Source organism: Ahaetulla prasina, chromosome 5 (assembly GCF_028640845.1).
Source record: "Ahaetulla prasina isolate Xishuangbanna chromosome 5, ASM2864084v1, whole genome shotgun sequence".
Taxonomy (NCBI): domain Eukaryota; kingdom Metazoa; phylum Chordata; class Lepidosauria; order Squamata; family Colubridae; genus Ahaetulla; species Ahaetulla prasina.
Window position 1 is genome coordinate 37735772 of NC_080543.1, and position 23238 is coordinate 37759009.

The window sequence follows — 23238 nt, forward strand, 5'->3', positions numbered from 1 at the left end:
AGGCGGCTGGGCGGTTATCTGCTGACGCAATGAGAGCGGAAAAATACTCCCGTTTTGCCACTCTCATCGCCACTAGATAGGTCTGAATTTGAGACATAGCTAGTGTCCAGTCAGACTCGGAACGGCTGGCCCTCCAATTACTCTCTAGGCGTCTTCTCTGGCGCTTCATCTCTCTCAGCTCCTCGGAATACCAAGGAGCTAATCGAGACCGGCACCGGGTCAGAGGCCGCAAAGGCACGACGCGGTCTAGAGCCCCCGCCCCGGCCCTTTCCCAGGCGGCGACTAGGTCTCCAGCCGAGCCGTGGGCTAAATCCTCAGGTAGTGGCCCAAGCTTCGTTTGGAACCTCTCTGGGTCCATCAGGCGCGTGGGATGGAACAGCGAATTGGCTCCGGTAACTTATATAGCATGCCTATGCAATATCAGTAAAAAATATAATCTTCTTCAAATGCATACGGAGCTAGCAAGTAACTATTAGTTCAAGTGGATCAAGTGAACTCCATATCAAAATCAAGTATTGCAGTGACAGCATTATTTATATTAAGCTGCCCATAATAATCTTAATCAATGAATTAAGTTGTTTCCAAGTAGTTACCAGAATAACAGAACAGAATAACAGAGTTGGCAGGGACCTTGGAAGATTTCTAGTCCAACACCCTACTCAGGCAGGAAACCCTATACCATTTCAGACAAATGGTTGTCCAATCTCTTCTTAAAAACTTCCAACTTCACAACTTCTGGAGACAAGTTGTTCCACTGATTAATTATTCTGTCAGGAAATTTCTTCTTATTTCTAGGTTGCTTTTCTCCTTGATTAGTTTCCACACATTGCTTCTTGTCCTGCCCTCAGGTGCTTTGGAGAATAGCTTGACTCCCTCTTCTTTGTGCCAAGCCGTGAGATACTGGAAGACTGCTATCCTGTCACCCCAGCCCTTCTTTTCTTTAAACTAGACATACCCAATTCCAGCAACATGTTTTAGCCTCCAGTCTCATAATCATCTTTGTTGCTTTTCTCTGCACACCTTCTAGATTCTAGGGTCTCAACATCTTTTTTACATTGTGACCAAAACTGGATGTAGTGTGTGGTCTTACCGCGGAATTATAAAGTGGTATTAACACTTCGCATCAACTTGATACTATCCCTGTTAATGCAGCCTAGAACTGTGTTGGTTCTTTTGGCAACTGCAGCACACCACTGGTTCATTTTAGAGTGATTGTCCACTAGGACTCCAAGATTCCTCTCAGTTACTATTGAGCCAGGTACCACCTATACTGCAGCTGTGCATTTGGTTTTTCTTGCCTAAGTGTAGAACCTTACTTTTTTCACCATTGAATTTCATTTTGTTAGATAGCGTCCAATGTTCAAACACGAAATTGCAAATTTATATTTCATTTAGGTGTATCATACAACTGAATTATTACTTTTACCATTAGCTGTTTGACATATTAAATGGCATGACTAATAATATGAATTGTTTTTTTGTAGCAGATAGCTGAACGCCAAATGTGTTACGCTTCCCTTGATCATAGTGTCCGAAGAAAGCACAAAATTCAGCCCAAAAAGAAATATCCTACATTAGAAATGGGTGAAAATCAACTTACCAAAAACAACTCCACGCTGTCTTGCATTTATCTCAACAGTGAACAACTGAGTGCTGAAAATAAGTTGTCTGAAAATACTTCTGATTGACTCATTCAAAGAGTTTGGTTTAAAACACAATGCAAATGTCATGTTTTAGTAACCGAATCATTTTCTCAATTTAAACATTCACTGAGACAGTCAATTACCAAGTTAGATAAATGATTGTGTGAACAAAATAATTTATGCCATTGAGTTCTGTAGAAGAATGATTCATATAACTTTTTGAGACTTTAGTTACATTTTGACATGGTGCTCAGAAGAGTCTGGATCATGCAAGAAGTTGTCTGGGCAATGGAGAAACTTGCTTGGTCCTTTAACAGGCCAGTGTGGAACTGGTTATATCCTCCATCTGGTTCATATATAAGTAGGAGCCAAATTACTGTCTTTATTATAAAGCAGTTATATTCCATTATATATCGGAATATCGGGGCCGTGGTGGCTCAGGCTGTAAGATAGCCTGTTATTAAAACACAGCAGCCTGCAATTACTGCAGGTTCTAGTCCCACCAGGCCCAAGGTTGACTCAGCCTTCCATCCTTTATAAGGTAGGTAAAATGAGGACCCAGATTGTTGGGGGGGCAATAAGTTGACTTTGTAAATATACAATAGAATGAGACTATTGCGTTACACACTGTAAGCCACCCTGAGTCTTTGGAGAAGGGCGGGATATAAATGTAAATAAATAAATAAATTAGATTAGAATCACTAACAACAATTTTGCTAACTTTCTGAGAAAAACTTACTCATTCAGCTCTGCTTAGTATAATTATAACTTGCCATACTGCAGATGTAATAACATCAGGAAATATTTAAGGTTAATTGGGGAATAATGTATCAGCTTTGATTCATCTAATTAACAGTTGTACAGCTAGCAAATGTAATGTCGGCATGTATTTAGTTTCCTGCTAGTTAAGAACTGTTAAGTCAATCCCAATTACTCAATGAGTATGTAATGTCTTGAGCATCTGAATTAAATGGTCTGTAAAGAAAGTAGTAAATGAGGTATAAAAATAAATCTCCAAGGAAGAATTTGACATTTTTCATTGTATTTAAGTGATTGCTATTGACTTTTACACCACTCTTTTATAGTGTATTCTATAAGAAGTGATATTCCTAATTGCTCCCCAGATATACCTGTTCAACTCAGTCCAAAACATTGTCTTGCAATAAAAACTACATGAATGCATTGGAAATCTCATAATATAGCAATGAAGTTTGAATTAAGCATAGTTTATTTTCTTGAAATTAGTTGGTGACCTTTAAATCTGACACACTTTTTTGGATTACTAGTAATGGTTGCTTTTTGTTTATAGTGAACAAATTCGAGAGAAAATTTATATAGCTGGTGTAGTTCTAGGAAGTCAATATTTAAATACGACATTTTATCTAATTTGACATGAAAATAAACCACCAGTTCCAAAATATGTATTATGTAATGCTTCTTCTAATAATTATTTAATAAATGTATTTTAACTTATCAATAAAGGATTTGTAACTCAGGGTTGAAATGAGAGCTCCTTGGTGCTCTCTGAGCTTGCTTCTTTTTTTGCAGATGTTTCATTACCCTAACTAGGTAACATCATCAGCCTTAGATGTTCTTTGTCCTGGTATATAGATTCCCCATTTCACCTGACCTGTTCAAGCAAAAAAATTAGATTGAAATGACTTTCCTTCACAAGATAGCTTTATAGAATGGAGCCTTTCTTGTTGGCCTCATTTCTGCTGACCAATGGTGGGGAACAATTTTTTTTTGCTGTCCGCCCCCCCCCCCCAAAGATATCACTATCTATTGTATTTTATTTTTAATTTATAGTTTTTTCCCATAAGTCAAACCTTCTATGCTCTGTCTTGGGTGGCCTAGAAAATTGATAAGTAAATAAGAAAAGACTTATCCTAGGTGAAATTAACAGTCTTACATATTCCAGTAGCAGGCTTATAACAAATCCAGTCAAAATACAAACATATTGAAAGGTTTATTAGATGAAGATATATGTGTCTTAGGTATAATCTTAGGTATATTTAAAATAAAATTTAAAAAATTATATTTTCAAATATATTATCAATGAAATTGATTTTTCCTAAAGCATGAGCTTATTGAATAGTAAGTTAAAAGCACTTTATAAAAACACATTTACATCCAAGTCCCAATAACCTCTTTCTAAAGCTGCAGATCAAACAAATTAAGGACCGCAAAAGATGTTTCTCATAGACACTTAAGCTAAATAAATCACCAAGGGGGAAAAAAATCCAATTAGCTGAACTATTGAATTTTAGAAACAAGGTCTCCATTATCTCCATAACTTTCCAATGACAGAGAATAATTGCATAGATTTTGGATGCTGAATTATACCAATAGTTTTTATTTCTCTATTTTCACTGCAGTCTTTTAAGTCTACAGCCCTGTGGTAGAGCTGATGAGTTAAAGAACTGGTAAAAAATATTTTCCCACTTTAGTTCAGGATTATTCCACTGAATCTGTATTCTGTCAGGAAATTACTGGATTAAAATATATTTTGTTAAAAAACATCATTTTCCTCTCCAAATCCTTCCAGAAATGTTTCCTCATAATCCTTCTGTATGAGTTCTCTTCTTCTGATTCTCCCATCATTATAGCTCAGCTTTCTGGAAACTCTAGCAAAGAAATAAAACTTGATTAGACTGATACAAATACCAAAAAAGCAGCAAAAGAGCTCCCAGCACACAAGAAGTATAAAGCCCATCAAAGCATAATATGCTACTGATCTTGATGCTGTATTTCAGAAAATAATAATTTTAACTCTAGAATGTTTTAACATATACAACATAGCAAAATAATTTTAGGATTTTAGTAATTGTCATTTGTGATATCAGCAATGACAAAACTGTCACTTGTGGTGTCAACAATGCATACCGTACAAGAAACTCATCATTGATTTCTGTTAGTGAAATATAGTGATCAACCAATATGCGTTGTACCTTAACACTGACAGCAGAACATATAATTATCTGCTAGTATCCATCACTTTTATGTGATTCAAATTTTCATATGAAAGTGTTTGTTGGGGAGATTGTGAATATTGAAGAAGTATATGTTATGAAGTTTCGTACATCAACATATGCAGGTTGTTTAAAAAAAATAACAACCCTGGACATCTGAATGAACCGAATGTTAACTTAATATAATTGATGTTGATTATATTACCTTTAGACAAGTCTACCTGTCATCTGGTCTAATCAGTTCATCCAACAATACTTGATATAACATTGTTTTCTTTCCTTTTTTTATGAATTAGTTTATTTGGACTAAAGTTAAATAAATCTCTTAATTAGCCTTTTCCCATCGTATCTTTTTCTTCCCCACATTGAAAATATACTGGGGAAGAGCACAGCTGCATAACAAAGCATATGCTTTTCCTGCAGAAGATTCCATCTTCTATAAACAGGAAAAACTATTGCTTAACCTCTTCTGAATGACTGTCAATCAATTGGGAGAACTATAACTGAGAAAATGATTTGATCATTTTGGGAAAACATATTGTTTCAAATGATATCTATTATTTTACACAAAGAAATGACTGTTTTGCAGTAAGCTAAAATATAGTGTCTTTTCATCTATTCACTTCTCTTTATTTGGTTCTAAAAGAAATGAATAACCAACTGTAATGGTAGATAATCTCTGGCTATTAATGCCTGTTTTTCTTCTCACTTCTCTCTATGGTATGCCCATCATTTTTCCATAGGCAATATACCAACAATAATCATCTCAATATATTGATAAAGGAATAATTAATCATCTCAGCGGACAGTGATTAAATAAATCCAGTGACATAGAGCAACACACAGAGAAAAATAATGTTGCTTTGACTGGATCTTATTTTTATTTATCTGTGATTATTCATGACAATTCCCCATCCCCTGAGCTTCCTGCCATCAGAGTATTATGTAGAAAGGAATGTACTATAGAACATTCTATAAAAACATTCTACAAAATGGTGTTTTTAATGGAGTTTAACTTAAGTTTTTAGTTCCTACTGTATTTTATTAGCTAGCCAAATTGAATAAGCTTTTTAATAATATGTTTTAATTTTTATATTCTTGTTTTACTTGGCTGTAAACTGCCCTGAGTCCTTCGGGAGAAGGGCGGTATACAAATTAGAACAATAAATAAATAAATAAAAAAACCACAGATGATCTTCTATGTTGTATCTTATGTCTTAGTGCAAGAAATTGTTCTGTAATCCTACAAAACATGTCTTAGATTAAAAAGGTAATGGTAAAGGTTCCCCTCACACATATGAGCTACTCGTTCTCTAGGGGTGTGTGTGCTCATCTCCGTTTCAAAGCCAAAGAGCCACTTCTGTCCAAAAACATCTCTGTGGTCATGTGGCTGGCATGACTAAATGCCAAAGGTGCACGGAATGCTGTTACCTTCCCATCAAAGGTGGTCCCTATTGCATTATTTACATGCTTTCGAACTGCTAGGTTGACAGAAGCTGGGACAAGTAACGGGAGCTTACCCCGTTACACAGCACTAGGGATTTGAACCGCTGAACTTCCAACCTTTTGATCAACAAGCTCAGCAGCGACTGAGCCACCATGTCCCTGTATGTCTTAGATTACCCACAAGCAAATTTTAGCCTCAAAACCACATGCAACTCCTTTGGGAGTTTTGGGACCCCTTTTAACCACTCCTCTTTTCCTGTTGTGAGGTAGATACAAAATAATAATGCAATTGTACAGTAAAGCTCTTCATATTTTAAAAACAAGAAAAACACTCAAATCTACCAATTTTATATGAATATCTCTCCTGCTCACTAGGGCTTTTTTTTGTGTGTGATTCATGGAAATAGAAAGATTATCAATCTTGCCTTAATTGTAGCTAATAGATACACCTGAGCATTTTGTCTCCTCCTTTCTACCCATTCACAAAGAAATAAAAGAAAGGAATTGTTATCAGTTTAGGCAGGGTGGACAACAATATACATTTGATAGATAAATGAAATACTAAAAAGGAATTTAAATATTGCTTACTTTGGTAGATAATTCTGAGACTTTCTTGAAAACCCATGTCCGCGCAAACTCCTGGGAATATTTTCATTCATATCTGTAATCCTGGATTCTTTGAACAAGTTAAATAAGGATTAAAAAGTATCTGTTTAAATATGTTGATTGCAAATTATTTCAAAAAGAAAAAAAAACATGAAGACAAAGATATGAAAAGTAAAATACTGTTTAGCAGGTTGAATAAATATTATTCTTACTGTAAATTTCTTATAAATCAATTTGAAACTAACTTCAAATGTGCTTTGAGATGGGCAATTCAGAAATGGAAAAAATACTAAAAAATGAGTTCCATTCATATTTTTAATTATATCATCCTAAATCATATTTTCCAGATTATGTAATACACATACTGTTGCATTTACTTTCTGACACCCTTTTCCAACTTCCAAAGCAAATGCAGACTGATTTGTCAGTCAATGCACACACACAAAAGTTAAAAATAGACTCAAAAACTTCAACCCAATGATCTAATATTAGGAAAAAATATCCCTAATTCGGTATATTAGGAATTAGTAATATTATTAAATAGATTCAGACAAAAGAAGCAATGTTGGTATGTCATTAAAACAACCCTGAAATTATGAGTTTGTGCTATTCTGTCAGCATCTGTTAACCCTGTCTGTTGTTTGTTGCCTGTACTATTTTTATAGAGCATAAAGGATTAAAAATCTAGTTGATCTAATATCTGAATGTTTCTTGGAATAAACAGTTAACTGCCTAACTTAACCAAAGAACAATACATTGCTATATAGTTTGCATTTAATATTTTAAACCAACCTTCCATATCAGCAATTGAAGTGGCCAGAAAGCTATGACCTGAAGAAATGGAACTTCCGTAATTCTGAAAATTAAAAAGTTTTAAGATTTTTAACTAACATCATCAACCTGGATTGCTGATGTCCCAGAGTAAAATGTTATTTAGCAACAAGTTTCTACCATACTTTTTTTTCCATTCTGCATCACTTTCGTTTCTAAGTTTCAAGCTATTTTTGCAAAAGATTTGGATCAAGCATTACTTTATCTTTCATCTATCATACCATGTTAAATCTGTTGTTTGGATGCAAAGGTTTTAAAAGAAAAAAAATACTAACATCCAAATATTAATATTCTTCCATAATCTAATTTCACGTATTAGAAAAGAACAGCGGTAGGGAGAATCACACAGTGCCATAACAACTAGTAAGACTCTTAGGCTAAGAGATTAGTTAAAAATAGTTGTGCTAAATTCAATGAGATTTATATCTAGGTACATGTAGGACTTTGCCCTGAAAGGTAAGTTCATGTATTTTAGAAATGTTATCTATAAATAAAATACTTCTAAAGGATTTGGTACTTTAAAATTTTTTAGGTTTGAAGGCATTGTAGATTATATTTCACTTACCATATTTAATGCCAAACTGTTTTTAACAGGTGAATGCAATGTGAAAGTTGTATTACTTATGTTTTTCCAGCAAGGTAATTTCTGATATATTCTGTAAGAACGATCAGATTTATTTTTTAACCTTTTTAAAGGTGAATACTGAGAATCTTCATTGCAAAAATGTGCCACTCTCTTCATTCGGGCAACAGCAGGCAAAGTTCTTACTGGAGAATTAACAAGGGCATTTACAGTTTCAGACATCTGCACTCCTTCGTATTTTTTTAAGTTTGCGGCTCTTAGAAATGTTGGAAATTTGGGAAAGCCTTCAGAACATAATTTCTGGGACACATCTTCAATTGTACTGTTTGTTATTTTACAGAAATTTGAGGACAGATTATCTAAAGCAGAAGTGTGTACGTCTGCAGAGTTTCTAGGGCTTGTGTATATATTTAAAAACTTAAATGGCTTCTGCAATTTTGGAGAACATAATTCCTTATATATTTTTTCAAATGAATCTTCATATTTCTGTTTATAAGAGATGGGACTTCGATTAACATGAAGCGATGAAAAAGAATGACTTCGTGGTAGTGAAACAGTGGTAGCAAAAGTTTTAATTTCATGATTTTTGAGTCTATTACAGGCTTTCACTGGAGACTTGCTTCTTTGTAAAATGGAGTTTGTGCTGCCATTCAAGGACAAACTTAAACTTGAGGTAGTGTTGAATGCCATCGTACTCAGTTCATCAGTTTCACTTTTTGCTTTTGGATTAAAAGTTGTGTCTAAATCCACAGTGCAAAATGAATGGGAACAGTCTTCAAAACTTTTATTCTTTTTTACGCTGTCTGAAGATAAAGGGAAACAAGTTGTATTTTTGACCAAAAATGTTTCATCTGCACAAAGAATTTTAGGAAAAACAGTTTCCCTTGTAACACGTTTTCCAGTTCTTTCCCTGTATGAATAATCTTCTAAAATACCAGAACAGTCTATTACCATTCTGTTTGAGTTCTGAGATACAGTAGGTTCTATTCCGTAAATAATTTTTTCAGAGCATTGTATTTGACGCTTTGAATTGTAAAAAGGACTTTTGTCACCATTACTTCCTATAGATAATTTCTTCTTTTCAGCATTTTTGGTAATGAAGCCAGATGTCAGTTTTCGTACTCTGGACTTTCTTGTTTTCTCTGTGTTGGAATTAAATTTTGCTTTTTTAGAATGAAAATATCCATATTTGTATTGCTTGATTAATGAATTGGAAAAAGATTTATCCAATAGTCTACTAAGAGTTTTTACCATTCCTGGATACAAGTCTGCTATTGTGACATTATTCCACGAACAGTTTTCATCTGCAGATTCATACATTTCTGAAAAGCTTCTAGGGCCAGTTCCATTATTAAGAAGGGATTGGTTTTTAGGCACAATTGTCCCATTCATAGAATGTGAAGCAGCAGAAATGGACAGTTCTGGAGATCTCAGCAATACAGGTGACAGCTGCTTCCTCTGGATTGTATCACAACCTATTTAGATCCAATAAAATGAAGGTACAAAAAAGTAGCACTTAGTATCGAATTGTTTACATTACTTAATAAAGATACTTAATATTTTCTAAAATGTCTATGAGCTATTATGTTGTCACTCTATAGCTTGACTCGTTAAAATAATTTGTGGTGTACCCTAATTCTTAATTCACTATAGTTCTAGCTATTTATTTATTTTACTTTTATACTGTGGTAATCAAGCATGGTCCTGTTTCACTTTATAATAAATAAAACTACAAAATATAAAATAATGTTGTTATATAATTATAAAACACAACAGTAAAAACTCTTCGAAACTAGTGATTTCAGTTATACCCAGGAACCTATCAGCAGCCAATATAGCATCCATAATACTGTACAGATATTATATGGGTGTAATGGCTTTTGCTCTCCAGTATGCAAGAAGCTGCACTTTTCAAGCATAGCAGTTTCCAAGTAGTCTTCAAAGTTTCATGAAAAAAGTGTATCATAGCCCTCTAGTCTAAAGGTAATAAGCTATAAATTACTGGTGCCAAGGCTCATGATTCAATTAGATCTAGCCAGGAATATTCCTATATAATGGTCCTACTCATTCAGGGGTAATTCACAATTTAAGGAAGAATCAGACAGCTGGATGCTTTTTATAGAAACAGTAACTCACTTTCCTTAAGGATATGACACCTTCAGAATAATTGTTTCCCATTCCTAGCTTATCTCATTCATATACACCCTCAGCCAACTGAAGGAACTAGGTAGGACATGGATCTAAGCCACAAGCACAAAACATAAAATATTACAACAAAATAATAAAAAACAATAATAAAAATCAATAAGGTTCAAAATTAGTGATTTCAGTTGTACCCCAAACCCTGCTAGCAGCCCATATAGCATCCATTATAGACAGTAGCTACTATATGGCTTCTCGGCCTTTTGGCTAAGATCAAGTGTAGCACTTTGAACTTTTAACAGTACCACAGGCTAATACATGCTTAATGAAAACACAGATCTAAAATGCTTGGATGATGTTGAAACATAAGAATGCTTCATAAATTCATCGTTCTTAAATCAGGCTGTTTTTACGGATTCTTTTGCTTTAGATAAGTATATTAATTATGTAACTATCTAATGATATTCAGAAAGCAAAGATATGTTAAAAATTATTCTTAATCTCAGAAATAAATTCACTTAAACTGTGCCATCTCCAAAGCTATTTTATAAATTACATAGTCAAAACAGGGATATGAAAAATGTAGACTTATATATCTAAACTAAGCTTACAAATACGGCACAGGATGTCAAACTGTGAAATATAATCATATCATTCTACAAGGAGAATAGAGCAGATTACTTTATGATGGAGGACTAGAAAATATTCCTGTGAGATAAAGTAGTATTTAATTGTTTGAAAACATTTAACCTTATTTATCTGTCTAAAGAAATTTAGAGTGTTTGGTGAATTACAGATCAATAGGTACCTCTTAGCACAATCATTTTAAATTATCTTGAGGGCTATCGCTATAACAATTGTCTGCAGCTAACAATAATGTTATGTCTTAAAGTAAATTCTAAAGGCCAATTATTCAAAGACTAATACAGAATAAATATTAAAGAATAATATTTGTGGGACTGTGACCCAGCTATGTAAAAAAAGCAGGATATGAATACTGACTGCTCATTTCCTTCTTTGCAGATGGTATAGAGATGAGCTGAAGAAAACTGAAATAAGAGAGGGAAAAGAGGGTATATGATCCTTATTGGATCCAGATTGTGCAACTACATTTGAGTTTTCTTTTCTAAATAAATGTCCTAGAATTGTCATATAACACGAGATCAGTCAGTACTTTAAAAATAATCTCACCTAGGTAGCATATCTAACAAGCATCATTCCAAGAAATTTTTTAGTGAACCAAATAATACAGTTCTTGGCTAACCAATTAGAAAGCGTAAGCTCTGAACACAAAGAACCTGAAAATCTTTTGAGACATCTGATATTTTCCTTTAATAAAAAAAGAAAAAAATCCTAAAAATAAGGACAATTTCCTAAAAAAATTTAAAAAGGAAAAAGAGAAATTTTCTTATTTTCAGTATTGTAAAGCATCCAGAAGCTGTTGCAAAGCTCACCGATTAAGGATTTATTTTCCAATTTCCTTCTTTGTTGCAAAGGAGACAACCGACAAATACTTCTTGGTTTTGTAACCTAAACCAAGTTACATAAAGAATGTAGTTTAAAAAAAACATTAAACCAACAGAGAATCATTAGGTAAACAATTGTATGGTATGATAACACATGGAATACTATATACATACTATATTTAAAAAAATATAAACATGGAATTGTAAAATAAATGAACCAGAAGAGTCAAACTTATTTCCTCAGAGGCAATAGGAAGATGCTATTATACCTATGTCCTTTTTGTGAAGTTACATCTGGTTGTTCATTATGGTAAAAGAATTCTGGTGGATTGGATTAAGTACAAATATTTTTGTGTTGCTTTAAGCATTCCAGTTAATTTAATTTCTTACGGAAGCAGGAATGTGAGTACTATATTTTAACCATTTACAATTAATTTCAAAAGTCCTAATCTACATATCTGATAAGAATGATTGTGCAGATTGTTTTCCTTTTAATAGCAACAGCACTTACATTTATATACTGCTGCATTATGCTTTATAGTCCTCTCTCAGCAGTTTACAGAGTCAGCATATTGTCCCAACAATCTGGGTCCTCATTTTACCAACCTCGGAAGGATGGAAGTTTGAGTCATCCTTGAGCTGGTCAAAATCGAACTCTGGGCAGTGAGCAATGAGTTATATTGCATTCTAATTACTGTGCCACCTTGGCTCTTACTGTATAGAAAATATATAAAGGTTTTACAATATATTGAAATTCTATGGGCAGAAATCAGATCATGGATAGAAAAATATGGACTATACAGTTATAACATGAAGAAATTTCAGTAGAATGAATTAGAAGCTGCACTACCATAAACATTGCTGGAACAGAATTGTCATAATCTTTCAATAGAACATCCATTTCTACTTTGCATTTATTCTTCGCAGGTGTTCCAGAAGTGCGTTCAAGTGGGATGTTCTCCTTTCAATAAAAAATAGGACATAGAAATGAAATCCTGCAGTTTATATGAACAAGATAGTTGGATATGGACTATTCCCTCTAAATTTACTAATGAGTTAATAATCAACTGTCACCTGGATTCAACAGGATTCATTAACATTAAAGCAAGATGAATGGCAGAAAACTAGATAAATGTTTCAGTTGAGGATTATTAAGCATTATTTCATACATTATTTTTTCCTATGGCAGTATACTACCAAAGAACAGGGTACTGTCAGATAATAATGATTAAGATTACATGTCATGCAATGAAACAAACAAAATGTTAAAAAGTTGTAATATTTATGTAATTACTTACCAGGCACATCTAAATTATATTAAAGTAACCAAACTATTTTTTACAATTCCAAAGGAATGTCACAACTTTTGAGCACCTCTAATGTTTGGAAATTGAAAGGTGAAAAATTTGACATGCCCCAATTCATGTGTAAACAAATTTATTGGAAAAATTACCCAGTAAGAATAACCTCTAAAAAGGAATCACAAAGATATTAAAATGTAATGCATATATACTTTTTGTCATACATTTTCTGTATTATATAATTTGTTAGATCACTATATTTAGGATTATATGTTCAGTATGCTATCTGCGGGCAATAACATACCCAGCTGCTCTGCCCTGTGCCCCAAACTCATTAAGTTTCCTATTTTATCTTACTGCTTATACAAGATACTTTAATAAAAAGTAAATTGTCATGCTGCAAATCAAAATAGTTTTCAGCACAATCTTCATTTGAACTGGTCCACGTAAGCTTTCTTGGAGAGTGAATAGACAGAAACTAATGTTTAGTATCATATCTGTTTGCATAAAGGAGGAAGGCAAGAAGTAACTCCTTTTGAACGACTCTGTAATCCCTTAATTCTGGGTAGAGTCATTAAGTAGTATCTCATAGTAAAGGGACAGAACAGGTTTTATTCTAAAAAAAAATCATTGATTTGTGATTATCTTTTTAATAGTAGTAATTTTGTTAATGGAAAGCTCCCCCCACTTCTCCATGGTGATTTTGAAGCAGTTTCCATGACAAAATGTCACAATTCCAAACATGCACACCAGTTAGAATAGAAGGCACAATTGTCTGTGTAGATAAAATGCTATAAATATTTGCTGACTATATGGAAAGATTTTGACAAGTTGGGATTTTTTTTGCAAGTTAGGGAAGTCTGTAGTTCAGATTATATCATATCCCTTGTCATGTTACTTCTTTAGTGAACTCCTTGTTTACTGACTGTTCACAGTTACGATGGAATAAAAAGTAATTTACAACTAATTTTCACATTAATTATTATTATTATTATTATTATTATTATTATTATTATTATTATTATTATTATTATTATTATTATTATTATTATTATACCGCCCTTCTCCCGAAGGACTCAGGGCGGTGCACAGCCAGATAAAATCAACAATCAATGGATACAATACAAATAAAAACACTAATAAAAAACTTATTAAATTTGGCCCCTAAATTAAAATACATAAAACCATAAAACCCCATTTAAAATTACAAATAATAGTACTAATTATTATTATTATTATTATTATAAAATACCTAAAACAAACATCCTAATATTGTGTGCCAAATTTTATTTTTGTCTATGCTATTACCTGGATATGCATATTGGCCAACTGACATTTAATAGACGCCAACTCAGCCTTCCTTTTGCTTTCTGCAATTCAAAATAAAATAAAAATTATATTTTATATATATTATATTTAACTAATACCAAGTTTTAATTTGTCATATAGGATTTTTTTCACTTAAACACACACACATACACACACACACCTTTCTTTGGGAAAATAAAGATTTACTCTTCTTTTGGTAGCTATTAATAAAACAAACATTATATTGCTGCCAATATAAAAAATGTATAGCCAGCACTGTGATTACCATGGCCTTTAAAAGCATTTCATTGACAAGTTACTGTACAACTAGAATAAGACAGATGTCACTTAAATTGCCTGGTTGTACTGTCATTCTTTGAAAAATGTATGTGGGAGACTATGTGTGAATGTCATACAGAAAGCTTCCAAATCAAGGTTTAAAAAAATAATGACACAAATACGATCATCCATTCTTCAAATAATTCATAATAATGAATTAACAACACGTTAATGATTTAAAAGGGTAAAAGGAGCTACAATTCCATATGCATGTTGTACAATTCTTAATTACAGATTAAATACATTTTAATCCAGATATTACAATCTGAGTATTCATTTGTACAAAAAGATACCAAACATGTTGCTTGAAACAAAAATAAACATTACATTTTGGGCTAAAATTCTGTAATTCATTAACTCACAGGACGAGGTTTATGATACACTGGCATTGTTAAATACAAATAAAGTGGGACATATAGGAATTGTATTTGCAGATCAAGTATTAGTTAAATGCATTTTAAAATAAGTTTAACACATAGTAAAATGTGTGTAGATAAACTGAGAGTAATTTTCAGGGTTACATGTTTTGTGCTTACCTGAAGTGAGTTGACTCTCTTCATGTAAGTTGGTGAAGTCACTTTCCTCAAATGTCTTTTTCAAAACCCAAAATTACAAACATTGCATTAACTTCAATTAGTGTACAAAATCAATGTTACAAAGAAGTTAGTACAAAGACTAGTTATGACATAAAAATAGTTTCTCAGAATGTGTGCGCACACACACAAATGCACACACTTACAATGTTCTATTATGCACTACCTTACAAACTTTGGAGCATTATTTTGCTCCAAAATGCTTCCAATTTCTTTTTATATTTTCCAAACATGTAGAACTACTGTATTGGCTGCCATCAATCAATATGCATTTGTAATTTTGCTGCCAATTATATGATGGGATGGGGGAGAGGAGAATTCAAACAAAACTATAATTTGCTGACTTAATATTTATCAAATTTATTTGCTACCCATCAGGCAACTCTGAGTGGCTGAGATTTAATTTCCATTTTTATATAGGACAATGCCACAATGAGAAACATAGACAAAATAATCTAGTTTTTCTGGCCTTAAATATAAATATACTGAAGTTTACATACCATAATAGCCTTGGGCAGATCCTTCAATAAGATACTAGCTTATAAATTAAATGCTTCTATGGTTTATTCTATGATTTATCAGGAATATCATGTTTTAAGGGTACTTGGGAGTAAGAGCCAATGTGGTAACAGTTAAGAATTAAAGCTATGAAATACATTTAACGAGATGACAAATTTTCCAAAGTGGCTTCTCATAATAAGCTATGTTGTAATATTTCAATTAAACAGTGATAAGCATTATTCTCCGATATATTTTATACATTATATTATTCTTTATTCACAATTAAAAAGGAATAGGTTTGTCCAATAACTGATACAGTTAAAAATATAAGATAATCCTGTTCCTAGTATATTATATTGGCTATCAAAATCACAATAAAAATAAAATTATCAATATGAAGAAGGGGAGAGGGAAGAAACGGAAAGCAACAGATAAGTGTTTAAACTTCTTTTAAAAAAATATGGGGCATAAGAGTAGAACTGGAGAATGAGAAGATGAATATATTTGCATATATTACTGTTCCTAAGCTACTGGCATATCATACCTGATCATCTGTAGAGTCTTCTTCAAAATCAGAATTCTGCTTTTGCACTTAATTAAAAAGACAAATTTTAATTAAATATGCACATCTGAAAATAAAATTTCATCTTCAGTGGCATATAAAGCCAATTAATGCATACAAACCAGATATTTTATTGATGAACATCTTTCTTATATTTAGAGATAAATTCAAAATACTCAGTTCATCCAAATGTACTGTACAAATATGTACAAATGTTTTGTATAATGGTATGACTGTATTGTTTAAATGGGAGATTGAATGATATTACTGAATTATAGTATTACACCTGGGCAAAAAGTCAAGTATTAAAAATTGGGCAGCATGTACTTTTATTGAGTAAATAAATAAACTGTCCATTTAATCTGATTTAGGAGTTGAGTTCAATTCAAAAGCATTGACTTTTATTTACCAGTATAACCAAAAGCTACCATTCTTTTGATCTATCTTTTTATTATCTTTCTAACTGAATGAAATCCCAGAATTGACAGAGTGCAGTTTTGCTATATATAGAACAATGGTCGTTATTTTATTATAGTACTTAATTTACTGGTACTTTATCTTTGGATAAGAAATTCTAGATTACATCAGAGTTTGAATGATTCTGTAAATTCTTAGGGGCAATTAAATAAACCAAGAATCCTGGTTTAACAGCAGAAGATCACATGGCAATGAAGTCTATTTTTTAAAAAAAATAGTCTCAAGCTCTCATGCAATTTAACATTTTTTGTCACTAACCAACTCTTAAGAATTCTCAAGACTATTAAAAGCAAACATCAGTATCTTATGATAGAATTTGCATGGTTAACTTTCAAAGTAACTACTATGAAATCTACACATAACTATTCTTAATTTATACTTATTGAGCATAAGTATCATAAGCATAAAAATAATTATTCATTTCTCACATAGTTGTTCAAATTCATTGTCTATTTCTTTGTTTTCTTTCATCACAATTTTTTCTGCATTTGCTAACCAATTATTATCCAAATCTTGAACTTTTATGTGTTACAATTAAAACCTAAATTCTTTCACACTGTCAGACAGAGTTATTATGAAATTTCAAAACCTTTTTCTTACCTATGTTTTCTTGGCCTTCTATACTGTTCTATGGTTTTAAACAAAGATTTCAGTTAATGAATTCTTTTATAACAGTAATAAAAGAACAATTATTTGCTTGAAAATTTTGTTGTTTGATAACAAAATTGTCTGATAACAAATTATCAAACAATTACCAGCATCTACAAGTCCAGGGAAGGAAGGAAGATGTTTATCTACAATCTTGAAACTACTACTTTCATATAATTTAAATAAACTTCAGAATTACTGTACTAGAGACATTTCTGTTGCTATAACCTGCCTGCAGTAATAATGAATATCTTATAAAGAAATTCATAGAAAGTATGATTAAATTGCAAGTATATCTCAAGCCTACCTTCTATTGCTTCTGAAACATCCATTTGTTGGAATTACATATTTAAACTGGGAACATTACAATTAGAATAAAAAAGTTTGTGTCCAAAATAAACTGGAAATTCTGTTTGAACTGTAGATTCCAATTTGACTTTGAAAGCAAAATGGTTTGTAGGATTTTTTTTTCTTTCTTCCTTTGTCAATTAAAGTTCAAACAAGTTTTAGGATTCTATTATTTAAATAACAAGGAGAACTAATTCTCTGAAATTTTACAAATAGTTCAACCTACTGGCTTTGGATACCTCGTAGAAGCTCAGCGTATCTTTCTGAACTAAGAAACTCTACCAATAAAAACCTATGAGCAATAACCAATGAACAGGAGGACCCCAGACTTAGAAGGCATTCAGTGATCTGTCTATTGATGAATAAATATTTGGTCTTGATTATAACTCATAGTAAACTAACATTAAGACTATATGTTTGAGAAATTATCAGTATAATTCCAGTGCTATAAACATATCTTAATTAATTTTTTTAAAAAAAATTCTAATTCTAATCTATATTAGTCATCTACTAATGCTCAAACATAATGGAAAACTATTAGGAGAATGAACTGTATTCAGAACAATATTCAGAAAGTAACAAGATTATCTGCCTTTCTTACTTAGAAAAAGTAAGTAATAAATTTTAAAACATTTATTTTACTAAATTTGATTAAGGAATGTCAGCTGTTACAACAATATTTGAATTTTATCATTCAGATTACAAAAACAAATAAATACGATTTACCTCCAGAAGTTGTGGATACTAAACACTGGAGTTTTTTAAGAAAAGATTGGACAACTATGGTATAGGGTTTCCTGCCAAAGCAATGGGATGCATTAGAAAACCCCCAATGTCCCATCTAAGTCCATTACATCTAATGAAAAGCCTGATCTATCCAATGCCTATTTAATAAAGATTGAATTACAATAATTTAAATTGGAAATTTTATTACTGTAACCATCATATGAAATATATTTATTTTCTGTATACTTTAAAAAAAACCTGCTGACACTTTACAATTTCAGAATCAAAATAATAGTCAAATACCTAAAACTGATAATAATAAATCTATCAACTCATTTTGGTCTCTGAACTTTAAGGAAGTTAGTATTGATTAAAAGCCTTATAAATTAGTTCCATTTTGACTAACTTCTGAACAACTACTGGCACTATCCACATCCAACAACGTTTTTAGATTTTTAAACATGGACCCAACAACTTAGAAAATAAATTTTATATCAGTAATAACAAGGTTAAGAATGAAAGGCATAAATTTTAATACCTCATAAGATACATCTAAAATTTCAACATTTGACTCGTCTCCCCAAATTCTTGGTCCTATAAATCACAAAAGAATAAATAAATTAGTTGGAAAAAATATTTCTGATTAAGATTGTAATCTTATATAAATTTAAGTTAGGACAAAGTAATAAATTAGAGACCTCATCTGGGCTAGGGACTACACTTCCTCCAAATAAGGAATGACCACTCCAGACTATGACAGAAAATTGAAAATTAATTTTTATGACGGTAGGCAAGGAGGAAGAGCTTCATAAGAGGATCAATGAGCAGAACATATTTTCCATCTCTATTCACTTTTTATATGCTATGTCCAATAATGGAAACTACATTGCTTGTCTCCTTAATTAGTTTTTATCTGTTAGTTCTTGTTTTTCCTGCTGGTGCTTTGGAAAATATCCCCCATCTTTGTGACAGGCACTCAAACACTGGAACACTGCTATCATATTTTCCCTAGTCCCCCCCTCCACTTTTTTTTTACTAAACATGCCCAATTCCTGCAACTGTTATTCATATGTTTTAGCCTTCATCCCCCTAATCTTTTTTGTTTCTCTTCTCTACACTCTTTCCCTACCTTCTCTTGTCCCCTCACCTGCTGTAAATTGGCATTGGAACTGAGACCAAGAGAGGTTAAGAACAACTTCGATTTATTAATTGAAATTTAGATTCCTTGGAGATAAACTTTATGTCATCGAGAAGTATGATACTGGATCCCAGGTTCCTGTGTTAGGTTCAGATTTAAAGTAGTAAAGTTAGGAACATTTTCTATTACCACTTGCACTTGATCCAACATTAGCCATGACCCTAGATTACTTCTCTGTGTATATTTAACTCTAGCTGTCATTTATTTAAGTATTTCAAATAAAAGAACTAAAAAGTCCATCCAATTCCATAAAAAGTATTTATGACATTTAGCTTGATTGCCTGAGCTAGACCCACGTAACATACCACTGCATTTTGGACCAGGTTTCAATCATCTTCTATAATATGAGATATGTTAAGCGCATATATGTGTGTTCATTTTGTTCTACTAAAAACCATAGCTGGTGTATCAGTCAGAGCTATGGGTACAGTATTCACCTGCTCTTCAAGCAAGAACCCCAAGACCAGGAGACTCCCAGATGAGAATCTATGCATTCCAGGAAGCACAACCCCTTCAAGAACTAAATATGGTAATCAACAGCCATTTTCTCATGTTTGGGTTAAGTATGACTCTGTTTTCCCCCAAATTCTGATACTCTTCAGATATTGATACTGTCCAGACATCCATATTTTCCAATTGGCCTGAAGTGGAGATGTATACCTGAGTATCATCAACATACTGATACTTCAACCAAAGTGACAGATGATCTCTTCCAGTACCTTCAGGTATGTGTTGGAACAGAATAGGAAAAAAAAATTAAACTATGAGGCTGTTTGTAACAAAGTACCCAGGGATCTAATCTGTTTCTTGAACACCTTTGGTATATGATCAGTGAGGAAACATTGGAAGGAACGGCCATTGTGCCTCTATCTCTCAACCCTTGCACTGTGGTTGATAGTAGGCAATGCCACTAAAATATCTAGGATGATTGCACCACCTTTGTCCAGTTTAGTGTAGCAATCTATTGTACGTTTGCGTAGATTCTGCAATATAAACACTTCATAATGTAGGATTATATTTTGATTTTCTATTCATGTTAATGTATTTGATTTTCTAACTGTCCTGTTTCAACATGTACAGGAGGACAATTTCTTACCTACATATTTTTATGTAACAGAAGCAGCTCTATTCTTAGTAATTTCAAGATGTATGTGTGTGTGTATATACATTCTCATGTATACACATACAGAGACAGACAGACGGATATATCTTGTTGGATTACAAAACTAATCACTAATAAATACAATAAACTTTGCTCATTTTTCATTTTACTCTTAAATAAGATTCAATGTATTTCTGTATTTGTATAGTTTTAAAATAAAATATTAGTAATAAAATAAGGGAAAATAATCTTACCATCCTGTGTCTGATAAATCAATGATTTGATAGAGACAACTGCATCGTCTTCAAAGGCAAAGTTGTACTAAATTAAGAAAATGTCAAATCAGTTTTGCATGTTTTCTAACTATTAAGTAGATCTATTAGATAAAACAGACATTTTTCAAAACAGGATAGCCCAATAGGATTAGGAATAGAATTTCTATTGAAGATGGATTTTACCAGAGAAACTCTATGCCTGATTTGTTACTTATATTCACGAGATGTGGATCACAGGAAGACTTTCAAACTCAGAATGCAGAAATTCATATGAACACTGTTCCTGTCACCATCTAGAAATCAACTTCCTTTTTTTAGTTTGCATTACGTGCACTCTAACTATACAAACCCAATATTATGTTTTGCGGCAAAACAATATTCTATATTTCTGAATTTGGTGAAGCAATTATACCAAGGAACTAAATGCGTGTGGCTGTATTTTCCACAAACCGCAGTAAAAGCACATCTATTTCTGCTTAGTTTTGGCTCATTGGCCTCAAATACCTAGACAGACTGCTAAACCGGAATGCTCTCCCATTCCTCCATTCTCATGCAGGCAGAAAGAACGATATAAAGTAATGTTAAAGTACAACCGCTTCCGCCGCCACGACGACTACTACTACTAATCGAAGGGAGGGAAGAGGGAAGACATCACTGTTACTTGTCGTTATGAGGTCGGTTTGAAAAAAAGACCCGCAGGGTAGCCATCGTCAACCCCTTGGACCCTAAAGGGCACCTCCAACCTTCCCACTCAGTTCTGACCCTCTACATCAAGGCCACGCTCAATCCTCATTGTGCTTACCTTGTTGATAATGCTGCTCATTGCAGAAGCGAAGCGGTAGCGGCTATGCCGGAAACGCCAATCCATGGTGCTTGTTGTTGCTTCTTCTACTTGCAGGGGATATAATAAAGATACTCCCCTCCCCGTCTCCTCACTGCCTCACTCTATCCATGTCAATTGCCCCTCAATGTGCAGGATCCACCACCATTAGGAGTGCGGATTGGTTGTTCCCGATGTACCAAGGCCGGGACTTGAAACAGAAAAAGAAAAAACCCGCCCACTTCCAATTCAAATATAGCGCCATTCCAATCCCCGCAAAGAGTTTTCCGATTCTTGACTCCGATAGGTAGTCGCTCGCGTCGCTTTCTGCAGGCCGCCCAATCCGGAGGATAGAAAGTCAGTCTTGATTGCAATCTTTCTATTTGAAAGTTCGGACATTCATTTTTGCCTTCCATTTCCTCTCGTGGGCGGAGACAGAAATGAAAAGAGAAAGCTTGAAACCGCCCTGTTTTTTCTTCTTACGCCGGAATTCTGTTGGTTCTAAGACGGTTTAATTTTGACGACTTTAAAATGATGCCGAAAGACTGCATATGTATTTGTCGGAGGTGGGTTGTGCTTTTTCTTAGGTCCGCGTGTGTTATATGAGAAGCATTAGAAATAATGAGATTAGTGTGTTGAGAATGATAACTGTCTATGGAGATTCTCAGTTATTCAAGTCATGGTTGTCCCAAAGGTGCTTTTTCAGGAGGCAACTGGATCTTCTGGTTAGTTACTGCCTCCTGAAAAAGCACCTTTGGGATAAGAATAATAACAATAACAGACTTGGAAGGGATCTTGTAGGTCATCTAGTCCAACCCCGGGCTCAAGCAGGAGACCCTATACTATAACAGGCAGCTGCATAGCCCTGCAATTTAAATTTAGCTATACTTTGGGGTACATAAACTAAAGCAAAGTGGATGGCATTTTAAGGATTAAGTTCCTTCCCCCTCCTGCCTCTGCTCCAACAGAAGCAGCTAATTTGGGATTTGATTCTGGTTTTCAGGTAAAAAGAAATGATAAACTATAAGAACTTCCAACTAGGAAGAATCTTCATTTTAAAATTATCTTGGTGAAGCAGTGTACATGCACAACAGAGAGAAAAAACTCCACCAAAAGCACTGACAGGTGTGACTGGGTGGGAGTGAGTAAGGTTGAGTTGGCCACACCCATCCAGGTTTTGTGGCTCCCTGTGTTTTGTTTTTTGTGGGAAATGGGTCCAAATGGCTCTGAGTGTTTTAAGGTTGCAGACCCCATATAGAGTGTTGATCTCCTTAGGCCACACTGTCCTCATTACACATCACTTGATCTGTTCATATCCACTAAGCATTTAAGTTTATACAGTTTGAAGGTG

At 33.3% G+C, this 23238-nt stretch overlaps 2 protein-coding genes across 4 annotated transcripts in view; one reads left to right on the plus strand and one right to left on the minus strand.

Moving 5' to 3' along the window:
* Window positions 1-3192, plus strand: part of LOC131199716 (T-cell receptor-associated transmembrane adapter 1) — an 87745-nt gene extending 84553 nt beyond the window's left edge. For all 3 annotated transcript variants that reach the window (XM_058185776.1, XM_058185774.1, XM_058185775.1), the window contains one exon: window positions 1485-3192. In XM_058185776.1, coding sequence (XP_058041759.1) covers window positions 1485-1688 — 204 coding nt within the window. In that variant the 3' untranslated portion in view covers window positions 1689-3192. The remainder of the gene's footprint in view (window positions 1-1484) is intronic.
* A 406-nt stretch (window positions 3193-3598) lies between these two features.
* Window positions 3599-22088, minus strand: LOC131200094 (uncharacterized). The gene is made up of 13 exons (XM_058186475.1): window positions 21870-22088; window positions 21047-21113; window positions 19031-19086; window positions 17371-17398; window positions 16276-16322; window positions 15174-15228; window positions 14299-14360; window positions 12540-12650; window positions 11678-11753; window positions 8064-9556; window positions 7460-7523; window positions 6650-6737; window positions 3599-4270 (listed from the first exon to the last, which is right to left on the minus strand). The coding sequence occupies exons 1-13, from the start codon at window positions 21933-21935 to the stop codon at window positions 4156-4158; spliced, it is 2328 nt and encodes a 775-aa protein (XP_058042458.1). The 5' UTR covers window positions 21936-22088; the 3' UTR covers window positions 3599-4155.
* Window positions 22089-23238: the final 1150 nt, after the last annotated feature.

What these genes read in the sequence shown, in the direction of transcription:
- LOC131200094 (XM_058186475.1), bottom strand. Translation starts at nt 21,935, where the DNA reads ATGGATTGGCGTTTCCGGCATAGCCGCTACCGCTTCGCTTCTGCAATG. An exon ending in GATTTATCAGACACAGGATG is followed by an intron (nt 19,087 to 21,046) that starts GTAAGATTATTT and finishes TGTGATTTATAG; the next exon opens with GACCAAGAATTTGGGGAGAC. An exon ending in ACAGTTTGGCATTAAATATG is followed by an intron (nt 7,524 to 8,063) that starts GTAAGTGAAATA and finishes TTTAATTTTCAG; the next exon opens with AATTACGGAAGTTCCATTTC.